We start from the raw sequence: 20790 nt of genomic DNA, 5'->3' as shown, positions 1-20790 counted from the left end.
CCATCACAAGATGGTAATGACCACCCCCAACTCGGCCCCGTTTGGTCTCAGGAGCCAAAAAACACCCTTTTTGGGAAAAGCTTTTGGCGGAATGACATAATTGTGAATATTAAGGTACTGGAGCTACATAAATGGTCATATAACCCTATAATTTAGCATGGTGTATCCTGACACATAGGGGAAACTACCAAAAAAAGATTTTGGGGATTGCTGCCTTTTTGCTGTCAAATATCACCCTCAACATACCCCAAAAGACAAAAAAAAAATCTGTCCGCCTGACAATTGTCATCAAAAGTGATCATTTTCAAGCATTTTATTATACATATCACTGCCTCAAATGTATATGAAAAACTTCCCAAGTTTATAAGCTTCAATTTAAGTCCAAGATGACCTTTCTATCTAGAGGAGTTCAGCTGGTATGATCAAAGTTCTCCACTATACATCAAATCGCAGAAAAACAGAACTTTGAAGCATTACCATTCCAAATGGGATTAAGCATATTTTTTTGCATATAAACAATAAACAACCTTTCTAACTAGAGGATTACATATAACCAAAGTTCTCCATTATAGCATAAGTCAAGAAGTCTAATTGCTCCGTTTTGAAACGGACTGGCAGAAAAGACTACAGGCACCCAGGGCCGGCCATAATAAATCTGACCTGGACTAAATGTCGTCCTGAGCTAGGTATTACAGTAGGTGCACTAAAGTGTTGTTTATAGCTACATATCAACACAACTTGTATGCTTAAATAGTGTAACAACCATTTTAAAACTGTTTTGTTAAACTATTCAACCTTTATACTTGCCTATAGTCATCACGCATGCACCTTCCTCTCCCTCTCTCATGCACTCACACATGCACCATGGCAAAGCATCCACTTTGTGACAACAACAACACAGCCCATTGTGTAATCTATGAAAATAATTGCGGGCCACAGCTCACTCAGCTTTTGGATTAACATGATACACATGATTTACACTTGTGATACAAGTTGATAGACAATTGTGTAACAAAAGAAGAGAGAAATGTTTGCATAATTAAATGCAAAAAAGAAAATGTGTGCTGCATATCACCTTTACTATCTACCTCCCTTTTTTGACAACTGACATATCAGTTGTTCATATCAGTTATTGGACTCTTTTTGTGGTAATAATTGATATCGGTATCGACCCTGAAAAAAACATATCGGTCGAGATCTAGTGAAGAGGCCATGGAGTCTCTTACAGTGGCTCTTTGGAGCAGCGTGCAATCAAAGGCACCACGCACTGATGCATGTGGTCAGGACACTCTCTATAGTTCCCCTATAAAAGGAAAAGAGAATGGTGTTGGGAGATGGACTATCTTCAGCCGTCTGAGAAAGTGCAGACGCTGCTGGGCTTTTTTTGGCCAGGTAGTTGTTGGTGGACCAGGATAGATTGTCTTCAGTGTGGACACCAAGGAACTCGGTGGCCTTCACCTGTTCCTGTTTCCAGTAGTCAACGAGCACCTCTTTGGTCTTTTGGACGTTGAGAAAGAGATTGTTGCCCAGCCGTATATCATCATGGTTGCTGTTACGTTGTTACCCACTACTGTGGTATCGTCTGCAAACTCGATGATGTGGTTTGAGAGAGAGCTGGAAGTTGTGTGTCAGGAGAGTAAAGAGTAGAGGAGTGAGCACGCACCAGGGTTCAGTGTGATGGTTCTGGAGCTGGTGCTGACAATCTGAACTGAACTGTCTGGGGCCTCTCCATCAGGACATCCAGGATGCAGTTGCAAATGGAGGTGTTGAGACCCAGCAAGCCAAGCTGCCCAATCAGCTTCATCGGGATGATTGTGTTAACCCTCCTGTTGTGTTCGCATGTGACTGGTTGACAATTATTTTCTTTAAAAAATATTGATAACTTATTCTGACTCCCATGAGGCTCCATGACTTGCAGGGCATCTGAACACATAAAACAAATTTTGATCATTTGCATTACAATTTGCGTGTTTAATTTAACTTTAGAACATCCGTGTGTATTCCCGGTCAAAAATGACCAGCTATTAGAAATGAATGGGTGAGAAAATGGTCAGTGTATAAAATTGAATCCAGGCGCATGTCTATTGATCAGATGGTCTGTTTGTGTGCTTCTGTACATTAAAACACACACACAAACACACCATCACTCCCCCCCTTCGCTTCTCTGCCAGCCCCCACTGGAACCTTTCCTCAATATAATGTTCTGCTTTCTGACTTGCATGAGCTCAGGTCAAGTTCAAAACAGGTACTATTCAACAGAATATAAGTTGATACAAAGAGCTATCACAACATTAGATGATAATATATGTAGCCTATCACTATGGATTTATAACAAGTTACAGTATAATGCAGCAGCCATTTATGACGGATGCATAAAAATAGTAAACATGAAACGAACACAACAGGAGGGTTAAACGCAGAGCCAAAGTCAATGAACAGCATCCTCACATGGGTGTTGCATTCAGTGCCGCTGCTGGCCATTTTGGTGCCTATGTGAGTTGCTTTGTGTTTCAAATAAAAAGTGAAGCCTGGTGGTACCCACCTAGCTATTTGAATGGAAGTGCGAAACTCATCAATTCCATTCTTCAAAGGAAAAGTAGTAGACTAGTCTTTATATTCTTGTCCATGTCCCAAATCACATTGATTGCAGCCTATGTTAAAGAGCCCTTTCACCAATCTGAGTTTAAAAATGATCAGTAGGCCTATCAGTAGGACCTATAGGACCCAGATAACCTCACAAACAACAATCTCTCTTTGTTGACTTCATGATTTCCTTATTTAAAAGGAGAAACACAATGATAATTCAGCTGGAGTCTGCCACTCTCGTTGCCTCTCTCCTGCATTTAAGTGAAGTAAGTAAAGTTAGATCTGCTATATGTGGTGGAGATTGAGAGAACCCCAAAAGTACAGTATCATCCTTGAATGTACCATGGTGTTGGTGTATTTTGACATTGTAAACGTTATCGAGGAGGAGAGAAGCACAGTTTGCTGTAAAGCTAGGCTACTATTTATTGGCTATATTTGGATGGCCCCTCTGTCCTTTGGTGCCTTAAGCACAGTGCATGATGCGCATGGTGGGAGTGACGGCACTGGTTGCATTGTTCCAGGTGTTTAGGAGCAAAGTGGAGGGCAGATGAAATTGCATCACCCATGGACCTGTTCTTGCGATAGGCACACTGGTAGGGAGGGTGGTGGGGAGCCGGCGTCTGATTAGGACTAGCTTAGGACTGCCCGCTCCAAGCACTTCATGATGACTGAAGTGAGTGCCAACGGTCGGTAGTTGTTGAGCTCCATCACTGTTGGCTTCTTATGTAGCTTAGGACTGCCCGCTACAAGCACTTGGATCTAAAAAGTTATTTTGGTTTCATTTCTACTCAGAAAATCTAAGAGACTGCTTTATAGAATCCCTGAATTTTGCTTACTTGCCCTGACTGTGCTTGTTTGTGACTTTCAGCTAAACGACCCTTTAACTTTTAAGACCACCACAGGATTCTGCAAGGAGTACAGTATAAGGATTCTACAAGGAAAGTAAATTTACTGAGACGTTCATTAATAAGCCTTTATGCATGGGGAAACTTACTCATTCATACTTATATACAAATTTTTACACTTTTACTGTACATATTATTACAATGGATAGTCTCCCCAGAGCAACTAATAGGTTAAGTGCCCTGCTCAAGGGCACAATGGTGGCAGGCCTGATTTTAACCCACAACTTGTCTTGATGCTTAGCCTGACGTTGTCATACTCAAAATTCTAGTCAGAATTTGAGTCTGATACTGCTCCACTGGGCTGTTAGCCTAACGAGCCAGACCCACATCAAGATGTAGGGTCTGGACACTCACCGTAGACAGGGCTCAATCGGAGGGGTGGGATAAACAGTTGTCTTTCAAATTCCCTCCCTGCAATAGGATAACGCTAAACGAATCATCTTCTTGTTTTCAAGTAGCAGGATGCGTAACCTTCCCTCTCCACGCAATAGGATAACGCTAAACGAATCATCTTCTTGTTTTCAAATAACAGGATGCATTACCATCGCAACTTCTGATCGCTTGTCAGTCACCATAATGTTAAGCCCACCCACCGACTCTATACACGCTGTGATTGGCCCGCTGGTGCTTCGGGTTCTCAGCTCCCTGGCTCTATGGATCGTGCCTAGACTGCCCCGCCAGCCAAATTACATTTGCTGCCGCTAGGGGCATCTAGATTTCTAGGCTACTGGGCTGTAATTATGGGGTATGTTTCAACTGAACCAGGAAAAAAAAATGCCTCTTCACTCAATTGGATAGACCTACAACCAAGTCAACCAAAGCGCTCTTTGGTGAAGTGGTTGAGTACGTTACTGTTAATCATTTCTCTATCGTCATATAAAGCCCACCCTGACAATTTGATTGGTCTGCACAGCTCTGGTTCAAGCATAGTTGCGCCACAATGGAGCAATGCCAGACCGAACTTCCAAACCTTAAATGTTGTGGCCGGGGCTAAGTTCGGCTGGCACCCAGGCTACTTGCTGCTGCATGTTAGCCCATAGCCAGACAACCACCACATCAGGTTCTAAAGCTCGTAAGAGGATTCTCAACTGTCTTAATCAAGCGTCACTGAACAACCATCATCATTAACTGATCACACGGCTGACTAGCGTATTGAATACTCTCTCTTTCTGACTTCCATGGTAGCTACTATACAGTGTTGTCATTTCTGGTGATCCAAAGAGGTCAGAGGTGAGCAAGCAGCCATCAGTGAAAATGGACGTGGCTGTAAACAGGTCATCAGAGATACAGCCGGACTGCATGCCCAGAGCATAACTACACTGGACACACACACACACACACACACACACAGATGCTCTGACCAGTGCTCATATGTACTAGAGTAGAACTCACATTTGTTGACTCTTTTAAAAATATGTTTAATATATGCTTAATCCCATTTGAAATGGTAATGCTTGAAAGTTCTGTTTTCTCCGATTTTATGCATAGTGGAGAACTTTGGTCATACCAGCTGTAATCCTCTAGATAGAAAGGTCAACTTGGATTTAAATTGAAGCTTATAAACTTGGGAAGTTTTTTGTGTACATTTGAGGCAGTGATATGTATAATAAAATGCTTGAAAATGATCAGTTTTGATGACAATTTGTCAGGCGGACAGACATATTTTTGTCTTTTGGGGTATGTTGAGGGTGATATTTGACAGCAAAAAGGCAGCAATCCCCAAAATCTTTTTTTGGTAGTTTCCCCTATGTGTCAGGATACACCATGCTAAATTATAGGGTTATATGACCATTTATGTAGCTCCAGTACCTTAATATTCACAATTATGTCATTCCGCCAAAAGCTTTTCCCAAAAAGGGTGTTTTTTGGCTCCTGAGACCAAACGGGGCCGAGTTGGGGGTGGTCATTACCATCTTGTGATGGCTCAAGGTATAAGATAATAGGAAATAATAGTGAAAAAAAGGTAGCAAAAAACATCCTGAGGGGTGGACCTGGCTCCCGGCCTAAACCGCTCCCTTCAGATACCACCACTCCTCCCTCCCAAAACTCACCCACAGGACAGGAGAGACCCACACCTGAAAGCCGCCAGATAACTATAACCTGCTGTGTGTAAGCGACAGCACCTGAGGCTGATTCCAGATCAATCGTCACTCTCTCGACAGCTCCGCCATTATATTCCCATGCCTCTCAGGCTCTCCGTTAAGGTGTAATTGAAAGGTAGCTCAGGCAGGGCCGGCCTCCTCCTCCGGACTCCCAGCTGTTGAGGCAGGGCCCCATCCAACTGCACAGCGGCGGGGCAGCGGGCCGGGCCTGCCTTCTCATCGGCAGCAGATGTGTCTCTTCCTCCTCCAGACTAATTACAGGCACAGGTATCCACCAGAGAGAACAGAGAAAGGGATGACTCAACGGGGAGGGTGTGGGACACGAGGTGAAAAGGGAGGGAGAGGGAGAAGATTACTCGCTCCCTTTCGCCTCAGGTGATTTATTCTAAAGGTTGATTCCGCTATTAAATCTCTATTATGCTTTAATAGTCAGTTTTGATATGTTTGCCTTTGATATGTCTTCAGCGTTTGAAGTTACTGAGTTAACTGAGTTACTGGTGGCACCTACAGTAGCTCATGTCTTGCACTCATTCTCCTTCAGGGATGAGTCTCTCTCTCTCTGTCTTTTTCAGGATAAATTCAGGAATGATCAATGATCAATGATCAGATGAAGATTCAAAAGTTTCCATCATGAGGAGGGGGAGGGGGGGGGTGGAGGGTGAGGGGCAACACACTGTTATGAGATGGAGAGCCGCAGCACTCAAGCCAATGGGACTCTCTGCCTGCTCTGCCCATCTGCATTCCCGCCGTGAACAAACACCCCCCCTCCACACACACACACACACACACACACACACACACACACACACACACACACACACACACACACACACACACACACACACACACACACACACACACTCACTCACACACACACACTCACACTCACACTCACATTCACACACACACACACACACTCACACACACACACACACACACACACACGCACACACGCACACACGCACACACACACACACACACACACACACTCCCAAGCCCTGCCTTTATCCTGTGGCAGCCAGACAGCCCAGTCAACTCAGACATGTGCCCAGGGGGCCAGGGCCTCTGCCCCTGCCAACACATTCCACAGTCGTCTCGCCCGCCTCAGTGCCAAACAGCCTCCGGTGTGCCCCCTTAGTGCCCATGTCAGGGGGGCATCTGGGAGGGAGGGGGGCGTCCAGAACAGCGGGCAGAGGTCCGAAGGGGGCCCCTCGATCTCCGTTTTGTGAGGCCACAAAAGCGGGGGAACAGTGCGGCTTGTGCAACTTCACCAGGGGAAGTCCTGCTTGATTATTATTACGGATAAAAGGCGCTAATTGCTGAAGTTGGCCGCAGGCATGTGAATAGTCGGGGGGGGGGGGGGGCTGGGGGGGGGGCCTGGGGGTCGGCCTCTCAACATCACAGAGCTTTATCTTTCTACTCTTCAAACGTTTTTTTGCGGTTTTACGCTCTGCGCTTTCACCCCCACCCACCTGGGTCGCGTCGGCTTCGAGCGGAGCGCTAAACATGCCGAGGAGGTGTAGCTGCTTTTCGGGGGCCATGGCCAGGGCACGGCGCGGAGAACGGCTCGGAGATCAGGCAGTGACGGGAAGGTTTACCGCACGGCATGATAGAACGCAAATGTGCCTGTGTGTGTGTATGTGTGTGTGTGTGTGTGTGTGTGTGTGTGTGTGTGTGTGTGTGTGTGTGTGTGTGTGTGTGTGTGTGTGTGTGCGCGTGTGTATGTGTGTGTGTGTGTGTGTGTGTGTGTGTGTGTGAGGTATGATAGAGCGCATATGCGCCCCTGGATCTGCAGTGAGTCAGAAACAGCTGCTCAAGCAAGCGGCAGGGTATATTTTCAAAGCCAGGAATAAAGACATTCTCGGTGGTCAGTCAAATTAACAGGATTCCACCACACGATTCCTGGACTGGACCTAGCAATTACAGGAGATCAACCACCAGTCCTCCTGCTGCAGCACTCCCTGTGTCTAAGAACAGAACGGCGACCAGCAGTACTTGGGCTGTGTTGGGGTTTCTCAAAATTACACCGCTGCACAGTCAACATTCCATTATGGACGGCCTATCCCTTCACCGACGCCTACATTTCCTTCAGAATCAATGTGCTCAATCTCACCAGAGCCTGAACCTGACCATTAAAGGAAGATCGAAGAACGACTTCAGACAGAGGACTGCATGGAGCATTACACAGAGAGCAGGGCCCTGTCAGGAGGTTTGACTTAAGGGCTAGCTTGGTGTTGGACCAAAACATGAGTCAGAGTCTTGATCTATGGAGGGAGGATGACTCAGGTTCTCGTTAGTTAGTGTTTATATAGAGTGTGGGTCAGATCTCTGGTCTGGTGAGTGAACTGCAATACTACACTCACACTGTTTGAAAGTAGGAAGAGTTAACGTGACAGGGGGAGTTAAGGCCGGCGCCCGCCAGACACGTACGAGGCACGCCGCGACAAGAAAAAAATGAGAACTCCATTGTTTTTAACGGAGCAAAGCCCACTAGAAACGTCAGTTTGAAAACTGTTCTAAAATCCTGGTGGGTGCTCAAAATCGCTCAAAATGTTCAAAATCGTGTCTGGTGGCCGCCGGCCTGTAGATTGAGTTCTACCTTAATCTTTTGAGTTCTACCTGAGCTATGGAGAGAAGATGACTCAGGGACTCGTATGGGTCAGGTCTCTGGTCTGGTGTGTGAACTGCAATACTACACTCACTGTTTGAAAGTAGGAAGAGTTAACGTGAGCCCTACATACTGTTTAACTACAGGGGGAGTTCGATTGAGTTCTACCTCAAGTTGGGGGTGGGGGTGGGGGGGGGGGGGTGAGAGTGCGCTCTATGGTGAGAGACTCAGTGAGGGGAGAGGGAGAGAGAGAGGTGTGCTTAGAGAGAATGTGTGACTAAGGAAACAGCGCCCCAGGCCCTGAGCGAGCGAGCGCGCGCGAGAGAGAGAGAGAGAGAGAGAGAGAGAGAGAGAGATAGTGAGCGGGTGCCAGGACTCGCCCTAGCTAGCATTCAACAGCAGCTCAGGGTGGAGAGAAAATTACACACAGCTACTTTCAGCTCAAAGCCACAGAAATTCCAGCTCCGCCGTCAAGAGCCTGCCCTGTACGTACGCACCTCCACACTCCTCCTGCGCTCGCGGCCCACGGCCCGGGCCAACCCTCAAAACATTTGTGCATCTTGTAGGTACACCACGGCCGACACAGAAACTCCGCCGGGGCGGGCGGGTGAGTGTGTGCAGTGGCCGTGGAGCGGACGAGGCAGATGCGCTGGCGAGTGTGCGAGTGTGTGAGTGTGTGATTACAGAGAGCGAAGGCACGGAGGCTTTAGAGCTCCACTGACCTGGAACACTTTTCCCAGGATGCATCTGACACGGTGTCTGGGAAGCTTTTTAGCCAGCACACAACGGCAGCGGGGTAGGTGGCGAGCGATTTCCATCGGACTAGTGGTGTGTGTGTGTGTGTGTGTGTGTGGGGGGGGGGTGGACTTTCACGACGCACAGGATCCACATTCCTGCCTTATCATCTCAGGTTTCAGCTCCGTCAGGTCTCTCTAACAGGAGCCCCCGGCCGTTCGCTCAACGGAGTCCACTCACCCCACGGTACCCATGCACTGCCTGGTCCGCTCACACAGAATCACTCCTACTCAAACCGCAGAGAAAGAGGTAGAGAGAGAGAGAGAGAGAGAGAGAGACAGACAGAGAGACACAGAGAGAGAGGGAGAGAGAGAGAGAGAGAGAGAGAGAGAGAGAGAGACCCCACCTTCCCTTCCCTCCCTTCTCTTCCCTCACCTCGGCTCCATGCGCCTAGTTTTCCAGCAGAGGAACATTGACCGGGAGCGTTGCCTTTTTCAAGAGGCCTCCATGGAAAATATTACCTGATGTATGTAAATCGCAGCTTGCGCCTTCGCGCAAATCAAAACACCACATCTGAGCACTTGGCGATGCGAGGCATCAAAAAGCTGCGGTTTCTGGCAGGAGTGGAAGTGGGTGTTGAGGGCAATTTAATAATTTCCAGTTTGAACAGGTTCCTGCCCAAGCTCTTGTGTTTGTGTTCATTTGGAATGTAGCAGCATGTTTAAGAACAGCTGGCTCCAAATCCGAAAAGCCACTTTCTTTACCAAGTATCAGCGCATGAACCTCAGTTTGTCTCAAATTACCACCCACTCCTCCACAACAATACAACTAAATACACAATACAGCTACCTTCCTCTCTTCAATACAGCCGCCTGACATATGACACCCACATAATTATTACAGTCTGAATATGTGAAATGTTATATCCCTAGGGGTTAAGAACACATTTCAGTTTAACTGGATCTCCATGTGTTCCTACTGATTTGCACGGCCATACTGAAAGACACAGTATATAAATGATACATAGCGAAAGGTGATCATAACAAAGAGAGCTCTTTTATATTATTTTTAGATTTTATATTATTCTGCAAGTAACCGTATTCCCCGGCGGACCCTACTCAGGTCCACTCACGCCTGCTTCGGGCGGCTAAGTTTACGTTGACCTTTCACTTGTGTGACACAGAGTTGTATTCTAAGCCACTCAAGCTAGGAGAGACTAGCTGAAAGGCAATAGGCAGGCAGGCATCCAGTAACAACCCTGTAAATTTTATTTTTATATGCACAACAACAGGCACAGGCTCACGAGAAAGAGACACTCACCGAAGCCCAGAATACACATCCCCAAAGACATAGATATACAAATGAAAAAACGGCAGCCGCATTTAAATCTGTTTGCACGTGTGAAATCCCCCTCAGGAAACGCGTTCAGGAAAATCCCATGCAGGAAGACTCGCAGGAAAGCCCTGAGAAAACGACTGTAGAGGAAGTAGCTTTTTACCATCACACAAATCATCCCCCCCCCCCCCCCCCCACGCCCTACTGTCTGCCGCCTTGCACCCACACCCCCCATGGAACATGCAAGTGGAAGCTTCCTCTGAGGATGTGCTGGAGGACAACTGTGTTTAACATGAATGTTCTCTCTCTCTCTCTCTCTCTCTCTCTCTCTCTCACACACACACACACACACACACACACACACACGTTCACAAGTGGTAACATACTTCACTATCCTTATTGATAACACACATATAGCAGTAAAATACAGGCAAACATGCAGATATTGAGAACAAAACATGCTCCTCTCTCCACGTCAGCTCTCATATGTTCAGCTGGCAGCCTCCAGTGCCTCTACAACCCTAATACACACAAAAGCACTCCCCACCAACACTCACACCTCTCACTGCCACCCACACACACACACACCTACCCACCCACCAACACACACACACAGGGAGAGAACACACCTCACACACTCCCTTTAGCAAACAACCTCCCCATTGCACACACACACTCCCCATTTCACGAAAGCATCTCTGGGCTGGGGTTGTTTGGGTGTGCAGGGCAGGGCCTAGTGAGTGATTGTTATGTCTTGCGTATGCTACACAGATAGGGCATGAGATGGATCTCACCACTGCTTATCTCTCTGGGCTGAAAAAGGCCAGTGCACTCCAAATCTCCAGCCCAAACTCAACAAGTGTGCTACGAAAAAAACCTTTCCAGAATCTTGTGTGTGTGTGTGTGTGTGTGTGTGTGTGTGTGTGTGTGTGTGTGTGTGTGTGTGTGTGTGTGTGTGTGTGTGTGTGTGTGTGTGTGTGTGTGTGTGTGTGTGTGTGTGAATGAGAGAGAGAGTGTATGTGTCTGTATGTACAGTATGTGTATGTATGTGATCATTAGTCTCACTTTCGCAGTGAAACTCTCTAACCTGAGGGTACAGAAATTCCTCAGTTCTCTATTAGCGGGCTGGGGAATCTGCGGGGCAGGCTCGGGCTTGCCCCTGCTTAGCTCGGCACCGATGGGACAGGAGGGAGGTCCTGGACTTAGAACCCCCCCACCCACACACACACACACACGCACACACACACACACACAAACAGAACACCTCTCAACACACACGATTGCAAAGTGCCAGTCAGGCTTTACCAACACGTATCTTTTTGCTTCTATTGAAAGCTATTCCCCCGCCCTTCTACCTATTTGTACTGCCTTTCTATATCTCTCTCACACACACATACACACACACACACACACACACACACTCATTCATTCTCTTTCTTTCCCTCTCTCCAGGCTGAGGTATTCTGAGACGATAGACCACGGAGAAGAAACAGAGGCCTGCTTCACTCTGCATGACAATACGGAGCAGCGGCGCCAAACAATGGAGGAAGGCATTCAAGGGGAGTTCAAGTCAAAGCAGGCCCAGCAGAAAGGATCAAAGATCTGCGGGCAGAGGCAGACAGACACCTATAGGGCCACTAAAGGAGGTGGGGAGGTCCATAAGGTGCCCCAGCATGTGTGTGATTCATGGGCAGGCACTCAGGCAGGCAGGGGATAAAGGTGCCTTCTGGGAAAGAAAAGAATGGCATTCTATTCAGGTAGCCTGTATTTAAGAACTCCACAGCACAGCAGGCCTACTGAGTCCCCAAACACGTCTCCCCATCAATACAGACTCTTTTATTTACCCCTCAGGGTCGCATGAGCGCGGCCTGATGCGTCTGTTTGCTCTCACATGTGAGTAACTGGGAGTGATTGTGTGCTTGTGTACATATATTACAAAATGTGTGTTTAGTGTGTGTGTGTGTGTGTGTGTGTGTGTGTGTGTGTGTTTAGTGTGTGTGTGTGTGTGTGTGTGTGTGTGTGTGTGTGTGTGTGTGTGTGTGTGTGTGTGTGTGTGTTTAGTGTGTGTGTGTGTTTGTGTGTGTGTGTGTGTGCGTGCGTGCGTGTGCGTGTGCGTGTGCGTGCGTGCGTGCGTGCGTGCGTGCGTGCGTGCGTGCGTGCGTGCGTGCGTGCGTGCGTGCGTGCGTGCGTGCGTGCGTGCGTGCGTGCGTGCGTGCGTGCGTGTGTGTGTGTGTGTGCTGCGATGCCCCCAGTATGCACCCTCAAGTCTGCACATGCCGTCGACGCTGCCCCAGCTGAGGCACAGCTGTGTTTGGAGTCTCTGTCTCTCTCTCACACACACACATACACACACACACACCAAAGCTTATAGTCTTTCACACAGACATGCACACACACACACACACACACACACACACACAATCTTGAACGCAGACATACACACGCACCCATACACAGGTTTCAAAAGCCCACCCATACATGCACATACTCATGCGCACACACTCGGTCACGGCTTTGGCACAGATGAAAGGCCTAGACTCCAACAGCGGTTCCACAGGTTGCCCGCACCAACACACACAGACAGACACACACACACACACACACACACACACCCGCAGCCACAGAGCTGAAGGTGTGTGACCCACATCAGAAGCCGCGGGTGTTTTCCTGCAATAGGAAACAGGCCCAAACTCAGAGGATTCCAACACAAAAGATTCGCCAACAGCCAGCGAGATTCCCAGAAGATATCTGCACTTGGCAGATTTGAGATGTAACCCACCTACACCTTCCCTTGTGGACTACGGATGTCCTGGAAGAGTCAATCACAGACAACTACATGCCAGCTCACTCTCTCACTGAGAGAGCGATCTGCAACAAGTCAAAAGCAGGCAGGACATTAATGATAAAGATGTCACGCTTGTGCATTAACACTGATTGAGTTACATTTGTTTGGCTTAATGTTTTATATGTGAGAGAGACAGAAAGAAAGAAAGAATGAAAAAAGAAAGGAGGAAAGAAAGAAAGAAAGAGAGAAAGAAAGAAAGACTATGTGCGTGTCCCCAGGCAGAGATGGATATTCCTGAGTCAGTCATGTTCATGTGTCCGTCAGCAGTATAAAATAAGCAGCACTGTGAGATGTGGGCATGACCCCTGGGCTCAATCCAGGCCCTGAGTGTTTACTTTAATGCGTCCCGCGGTAGAGAGAGAGAACACAAGCTATAAGGAGATGCTGTGGCCAATACATAGGGAGCCGCAGGCGTGTGTCTCACAGAAAAAGCTTTGTGACAAACTCTTCATCTGTATAAGGCCAGAGGAATCCAACCAGCACCAACCCCCCTCCGTCTCTGCTGCCCAGTGAAGTCACACAACACTTCTGGACTTCTATCCTGGGAGGGACCTCTGGTCAGAAATAGCCGGCAGTTACTTCCAGCAGCAGCACAGGAAGACAAACACAGACCAGGCCACACTCACCACTCTCTCTCTCTCTCCGGCCACAGACAAAACAGATAAGAGCCAAACGATCTGCCTTTTGATAAGTTAATTAAGTTCAAATAATAATAAAATAAAAATAAAATTCAATAATGAAATCGAGAACTCTTGCTTTTTACTGCATTAGTAAGCCACTCAGGAAGCGTTGTCTGTCTGAAAAGCTAGGGACACATATCCATCACAGTCCAAGAACAATTACGACTGTCCAAAGGTTGTTATAAAACGATCACAAAATGTAAACAACTGTGAACTATTACATAGTTTAATCATTAAATCATTTAATATTATGTAATTACAGGCATATGCCATGCCTTACGTATTCTAGTCGTTTGCTCAGCCCGTGACATTTATTCCGGGGCCTGAGTTATAGCCCCTGATGTGGGGGCTAAAGCACATACTGGGAGCCTGAGGTCATGGTGGCGAGCGCCACTGCTGCGAGGAGTCTTGGCAGCGCCGCGGCCTTCCCCTCCGCAGCCTGAGCGAGCGAGCGGGAACGAGGAACCAGCCCGGGGGTGAATCATCTCTCTCATCCCAGACTAGAGCCTCCGGAGCGAGCGAGCGAGCGAGCGCAAAACGTGCGGGCCGGCTATGGGAAGAGCAGCTGGTGCGGGCGGCTGAGTAAAAGAGCGTTCCCTCCCCGCTGCTCCTTCCTCCAGTCGAACCACAGCTGGAATCATGGGAACGCTACGCTAATGGCCTCCCACTCTAAACCCATCAGCGAAAAACCTTCCATACTAGCGGCTGATGATGATGATAGTCTGCGCTAATGGACGCTGAAGCACCCCCTACTCTTGGTCAGTGATGTACCTGAACTGGTGTCTGGGGTGAGAGAGGGAGCGTTGGGGGTGGGGGCGGGGGGGGGGTCTGGGAGTGGAGGGGGCAGTGGAGAGGGTGTTTTATGGCGCAGGTCAGTTAAAGGCCTAATAAAGGCCTTCAGTGCTTTATTTCAGGGTTTTTGTTGGGGCTGATTGATACTTATGAGCCTGGGATTCCTGCTGGTCACTGAAGGGGAGGTGAATAGAGGGGGGGCGGGGGGAGGAGGGAGGGGGGGGGGTGTTCTGGTTTAGAGCTACATGGGATGAGTCGTCAGGCCTAACAGCTCTGTTTGACTCCTGATGATAAAAACAGATGCCTGCAGTTCCGGATAATTCAATTATGGTCCCATTGTGTCGCTCATGGTGGTCCCGGGAGACCGGCGGCGGCGGCCATGTCATGTTGTAAATGTCAGCGGAGACGCCGGAGGCCGCGTGGGCCGGAGGAGGAGGGAGCCGGTGCTCTGGCCCGTGTCTCACCGCGCAGCACAGCACAGCACAGCACAGCACAGCACAGGGGATTAAACACGCTCCGGACACTAGCATGGGGAAGACTTCTCATCATCATGTGATCTACAGGGTTTAGGCAGGGGGTCAGAAGGTTATGTGGATGAGGGCTGATGCACACCGCCTTGCCCAACACACACACACACACACACACACACACACACACACACACACACACACACACCTCCCTCCGACCCAAGCTCCCTGACAGGTGCAGCTCTCCAGTGTGGGCCCCACTATCACCAAAGGGGAACAGAGGCCTAGACCTGGAAAAGTGCCGTCATCAACACCTCAATCTTCGCTGACAGCTATTTATACCATGTCTACCAGGACTGCATCGGCTGAAGTCTGTTACCTCTAAAACAAACAGCTCAAACACCATATCCAACACCAGCTCCGTGAGATATGCAGAGGGGGGGGGGGGGGGGGGGGTCGTACAGTATTCCAGTGCAGGTAGTCTCATGTGCCCCGCAGCTCTTAAGCCTCACTGGAATTGGAGCCCGGCTTGTGACAACCCAAAAGAGAACCCCTCACAGATGTGCGCATTCCAGCTCGACCTCATAACTACCCTATGAATCCCTCTGCGCAGTCACCCCGGCAGCACTCTGAAATCCCCCCCTAGAGCAGGACCTTTGGAGCTCAGCGGCCTGAACCGTATAGGGTCTGTGTTGGTTGAAACACTCATTACATTCAGGCCCCATTGTGGAGGTAAAGGTTCAAGAATGTGTGTGCCCATTACTTGTATTTGTTTAAAGAAACGGTTGTGTTTATTGTAGGCTAGACCATGACACATTAGATCATAGAGAAATGCAGAGAACGACCAACTTGTATTTTTAAAGAAATCATAAGTCTACTTTATGTTAAATTGACGTGGTACATAAGCACGACCGTGCCAGCGTTTAACTTTCAGTCTGCGTAAATATAGCTTAGATCCTGCCTTAGATTACAGGTGGAAGTAAAGATTTTGGAGTCAAACTAATGTAAACACTCAAATGCAGCTTCCGCATTACCTGCGGAAACAACTCTGTAAACTCAGCAATCACAACATGAATGAATTATGAAGGTGTAGAAGCCAAGGAGCTGCAGCCATTAAGTTGGTGAAGTTTACGGGCAAGCAGACGCCAGTACGAACAGCTATGAATAGTCTGGTTTCTAAGGACAAAATTAGATCCGCAACATTTTACCCGAGAAATATTTCAGTTGAGGTAAGGTTCGTATATGTATGTAACCATGAATTACACCGACAAAACTGTGATTAGAGGTGTTCAGTTGCAAAGGTTGGGTGAAAATAGCCCACAGCTCTAACCGCACTCTTCTACAGGGGCTCAAAAGTTACGCTACAGTAACTTATTTCATCCATCTTTAACTTTCTCTTACAGCAGCTCTTCAGAATCGATAGGCCTACCTGTTGCCTATTTGAACACCATAGTTGCACTTCATATTCACCTAGTAGAAAAGTAGGCTAGTCTAGTTCATAGTTTTAATACAACAGTTTGCTTGAGGTAAAAGAGTAGGTCAATGCACTTACATTGGTCAGATGAAACGTAAATATCAAGGAGATGATGAGTCCGGACACTTTTCGGACATTCGTCCGAGTGCCCATTTTCTCCGGAGTTCGCGCAAGACCCACGCGCTAGAAAGAAAAAGTCGAGGTCCCGCACTCACGAACTAGTTTATAAAACTTTCTTTTAAGGCAAGGCCGCAGTTTCTTTTCTGCCCCAGTCCCGGTGGGACTTCATTAAACTTTGCAGAAATCCAAGTGCAAACAACGTATCTTTCATGGAACACCAAAACGTTGTGCAGTCTTTTAATAGTTATTCACCTTCCTCTCCCGTCTCTACTCTCTTTCCAACTCCGAAACTTCGACATACAATGCAGTACAAGACACTAGAAGTCCAGTGCAGTCGGGATGGGACCGACGAGCGCTGGCCGCAGTAAAAAACGGAATGGAATTCAGGGAGCGTGAGATGCCGCGCTAGCAGACACCACCTACTTCCGAGCAAGGGTTACTGATACGGACAAATAGGGTCAAGCAGTTTTGTTTATCAGACTCTGTTTGGATGATAAGCCTCTAAAGTATCTTTTTTGAGTCGTTTTGGCAATAGTTTTACATAAAACAGCGAATCAATTAAATTAGCCTATCTCAAACAGCTATTCACGTTACATTTAAAATAGCCTACCATTGGTTGGACATTCAAGAGGAAATGTTCCTTATAAGTTAAGGTGACGTTTAATAATTCTTTATTATTTTCTCCATATTGCACAGCCTGCAGTTAGTTAATTCACTTTTTTTGTCTTGAGGTGGACAGTAGGGGAGAGAGGTAGCAACTCTACATGGGGGTATAGTAGGCCATGTTAACGTTGCAGTAGCGCTCTCTGGCGACTACATGTGTTTGTAATGCAATATTACTGTTGCTTACTCCTGAGCAATGGAACTGCACGCTAGGCGCATATGCCTCTGTGATGAGTGAAGACGCACGAAAATAGAATTACCATTAGCAGTCGGCACAGTCATCCTCAATGAACCCACAAACATAGATCCTGAATACCAGACTGTCTCAGACAAAGTTGTGGATCTGGATATGTTACAAAGACTTTATGACGAGTTAGGCTATATTTCATTGTCAAAAGGAAAAGGTCAAAACTCTGGAAAGTTGGAAAGGGAAGATGACAAGTGACACTGAGATTTACACTACCCGTTCTGAAATGTGTTAAATGAAAGTAAAGCCTGATAGCCAAGGTTTCCTGGATTTTTTTTCCCTGTTTTTTTTTTTTTTTTTTCAAACATATAATTAGAACAAACAAGCTGAGGACTGCACTCTTGAAGTTTTTGCCCCTTCTCCCCAGGGAGCAGAGGACTGTACACTGTAGGTCAGTTGTGTAACATTTGCAGACGGAACACTTCTCCCCAACTAGGCAACCCAAACAGAGCAGGGCATAAACAGGCCACCCAACCCCCCCATGCCTGCGATATTCCCCGCGTGTGTCTGTAGCGAGCCTGTTTATGTGACTAATCAGAGCCATAATTGGAATGAAGTGTGCCTGCTTCTACTCTCAGAGAGCACAGAGCAGCTGCCATTGGTTAGAGACACAGAGAGGACCACAGGAGATATGGAGTGGGCTTCTTATCATGAGATGAGGAGGTTTAACTTGGTTAAACTCTGAATGAATGGGACATGTGAAAATCATTGTAAAGCCCACATAACACCTGGCTCCATGGCATGCTCTTCTGCACAGGCCAATGAAGACACACACACACACACACACACACACACACACACACACACACACACACACACACTCACGCACACACACGTATGCACACACGCACACACACACACACACACACACACACACACACACACACACACACACACACACACACACACACACGTATGCAGACACGCACACACACACACACACACACACACACACACACACACACACACACACACACAGACACACACAGACAGACAGACAGACAGACACACACACACACACACACACGCACGCACGCACGCACGCACGCACGCACGCACGCACGCACACACGCACGCACGCACACACACATCTGTGTGGCATTCTGTCATATGCCATTGGAGATGAGCAAGTCACAACCACAACTATATAATTACAACTATATTAGCATACATTTTTGCATTGGTATAGAAAATAAGTCCAGATATTGTGGTCAAAGTAGAAAATGTTATGGGTATGCCTTTGTGTGGCTATATTCTCTGTGATCATGTGACTCATAGCAGCTAGAGGGGGGTGGCGGTGTGTGTTTGTGTGTGTGTGTGTGTGTGTGTGTGTGTGTGTGTGTGTGTGTGTGTGTGTGAGTGTGTGTGTGTCAGGGGGGGGTAGAAGGTGGCATGGGGTGAGTGAAGAAGCAACAAACTGACTTGTCTAGTTAAACGTGTCATAGCTTGGTCATGCAATTGTTTTAGTTTAAATATTGTTTACATGCTCACATAAGATAGGAAACGATATGGCCTTGTGTAGAATGCATTCTAGTTAACAATAGTTTGCAGTAGCTAGTAGCACCCTAGTTCAACTTAAAAAGAGCCAAGATCAAATGCTGCAGGAGAGGAAGGGTGAAGATAGAAGGCAGTGCGTCATCTCTCAGAAATAATGACCAATCCTGTTGCTACATCCTCTTTTTCGGTTGGGATTTTATAATTCCATAGTATTCTGCAACTTTCACAGCAGTAAGCGATGGGTCAGGAGAGGATGATTGTGCAAGTCAAGGGAGTGTTGTCCTGACAGTTCCCTCTGAGAGATCATCTCAGCAGTGCACTCCCTTTCTCTGCCAGATATTTTTAGCACACCGTTTTTGCACACCAGTGAGTGACACTACAGTAGCCTAACAATTAAATCAAATTTTATTGTTTAATTGTGGCCTTGCTCTGTCACCAAAAGAGTATTATGAATTAATACATGTTTTACATGTTGTATTTGGTCTTGTGTATTAGGTGAATTTCACACACAGTGTGTGTGTGTGTGTGTGTGTGTGTGCATATCATCTGTTAGATACAAAAATGACAAATGACTTAAGAATAAGATTAGACATATAAACATCAGAAGCCCTTTGTTAAACAACTGCTCTGCAACAGCTGGAAAGAGGCTTTTTCTTTCTTACAGGAAACATTTAGTTAAAATTAATCATGTTAATCAGGAATAAACACACAGACTTGGGGACTTCCTCTCAGCGCTCTTGTGTCATGCTGAAGAGATGTGTATTTATACAAGACCTGGGCTCTGAGATTAGATGGACTGAGGCACAGCTGGAGTTAGACAAACTGGAACGTAAGGCCTGAGGCTTCTAAGGAACCTTCACTCAACTTCCTTATATGTTATCATAACTCGTAGAACATAATAACATGGTTTTACTAGACTAACAAACTCTCTTTTTTGTTTTCTCTATCTCTCTCTCTCCCTCTCGACCTACCTCACACACACCCATGGACCACACTCACAGGTGCACATACAAACAGAAGTAAAGTCACTTGCAGCTAGGAATGAATGGCCTATCAAAGTAGAGGGAGGTGAGCTCGCTGTCTCTCAAAGTTCTAAGGCTGTATCATATCAATCTGACCACCCAAATCTGCTTCCTCATTATGAAGACACAAAGGCAAATATAGGCCTACTGTTAGCCTTGGCAAATACATGTCAAAATACAACATACAAATGTCTCCTAATAGATATCCAATAGCACATGTTTTTCTTGAAATCGAAGGCCACATACTGTATTGAGTAGTACAATCATACACTAAGCACATCTGATGTAAGTATGGTCACAACTGTCACTGTAATCATAGCCCAATATGTAAACACTAGTGTGCTTTGAGATCACAGCTGGACCATGCCACACATCACCCTCACACATGAAACAGCTGGATGTACACACAAGTCACAGTCCAGTCAAGACAGTGTTTCTGTGTGTGTTTGTGTGTGTGTGTGTGTGTGTGTGTGTGTGTGTGTGTGTGTCAGTGGGTCTGTGTGTGTGTGTGTGTGTGTGTGTGTGTGTGTGTGTGTGTGTGTGTGTGTGTGTGTGTGTGTGTGTGTGTGTGTGTGTGTGTGTGTGTGTGTGTGTGTGTGTATGCATACAAGGCTGGGTGGTGACTGCTCTCCCTCTCTCTCTTCATTTGAAAAAGCCTTTGATACTTAACACAGGTGTTTTCTCTAATTAGCTCATCCATCAGGCTGAACTG

At 47.0% G+C, this 20790-nt stretch overlaps 1 protein-coding gene across 1 annotated transcript in view; it reads right to left on the bottom strand.

Moving 5' to 3' along the window:
- hspg2 (heparan sulfate proteoglycan 2) overlaps nt 1-16938 on the bottom strand; it is a 123287-nt gene extending 106349 nt beyond the window's left edge. The window contains exon 1 of the mRNA XM_062540894.1: nt 16608-16938. Within this exon, the coding sequence (XP_062396878.1) occupies nt 16608-16682 (75 nt within the window). The 5' untranslated portion in view covers nt 16683-16938. The remainder of the gene's footprint in view (nt 1-16607) is intronic.
- Nucleotides 16939-20790: the final 3852 nt, after the last annotated feature.

The sequence above is a fragment of the Sardina pilchardus genome, chromosome 7 (genome assembly GCF_963854185.1).
Source record: "Sardina pilchardus chromosome 7, fSarPil1.1, whole genome shotgun sequence".
In the NCBI taxonomy this organism is placed as follows: domain Eukaryota; kingdom Metazoa; phylum Chordata; class Actinopteri; order Clupeiformes; family Clupeidae; genus Sardina; species Sardina pilchardus.
Note: the sequence above shows the minus strand (reverse complement) of the source record. Positions and strands in the feature narration are given on the sequence as shown.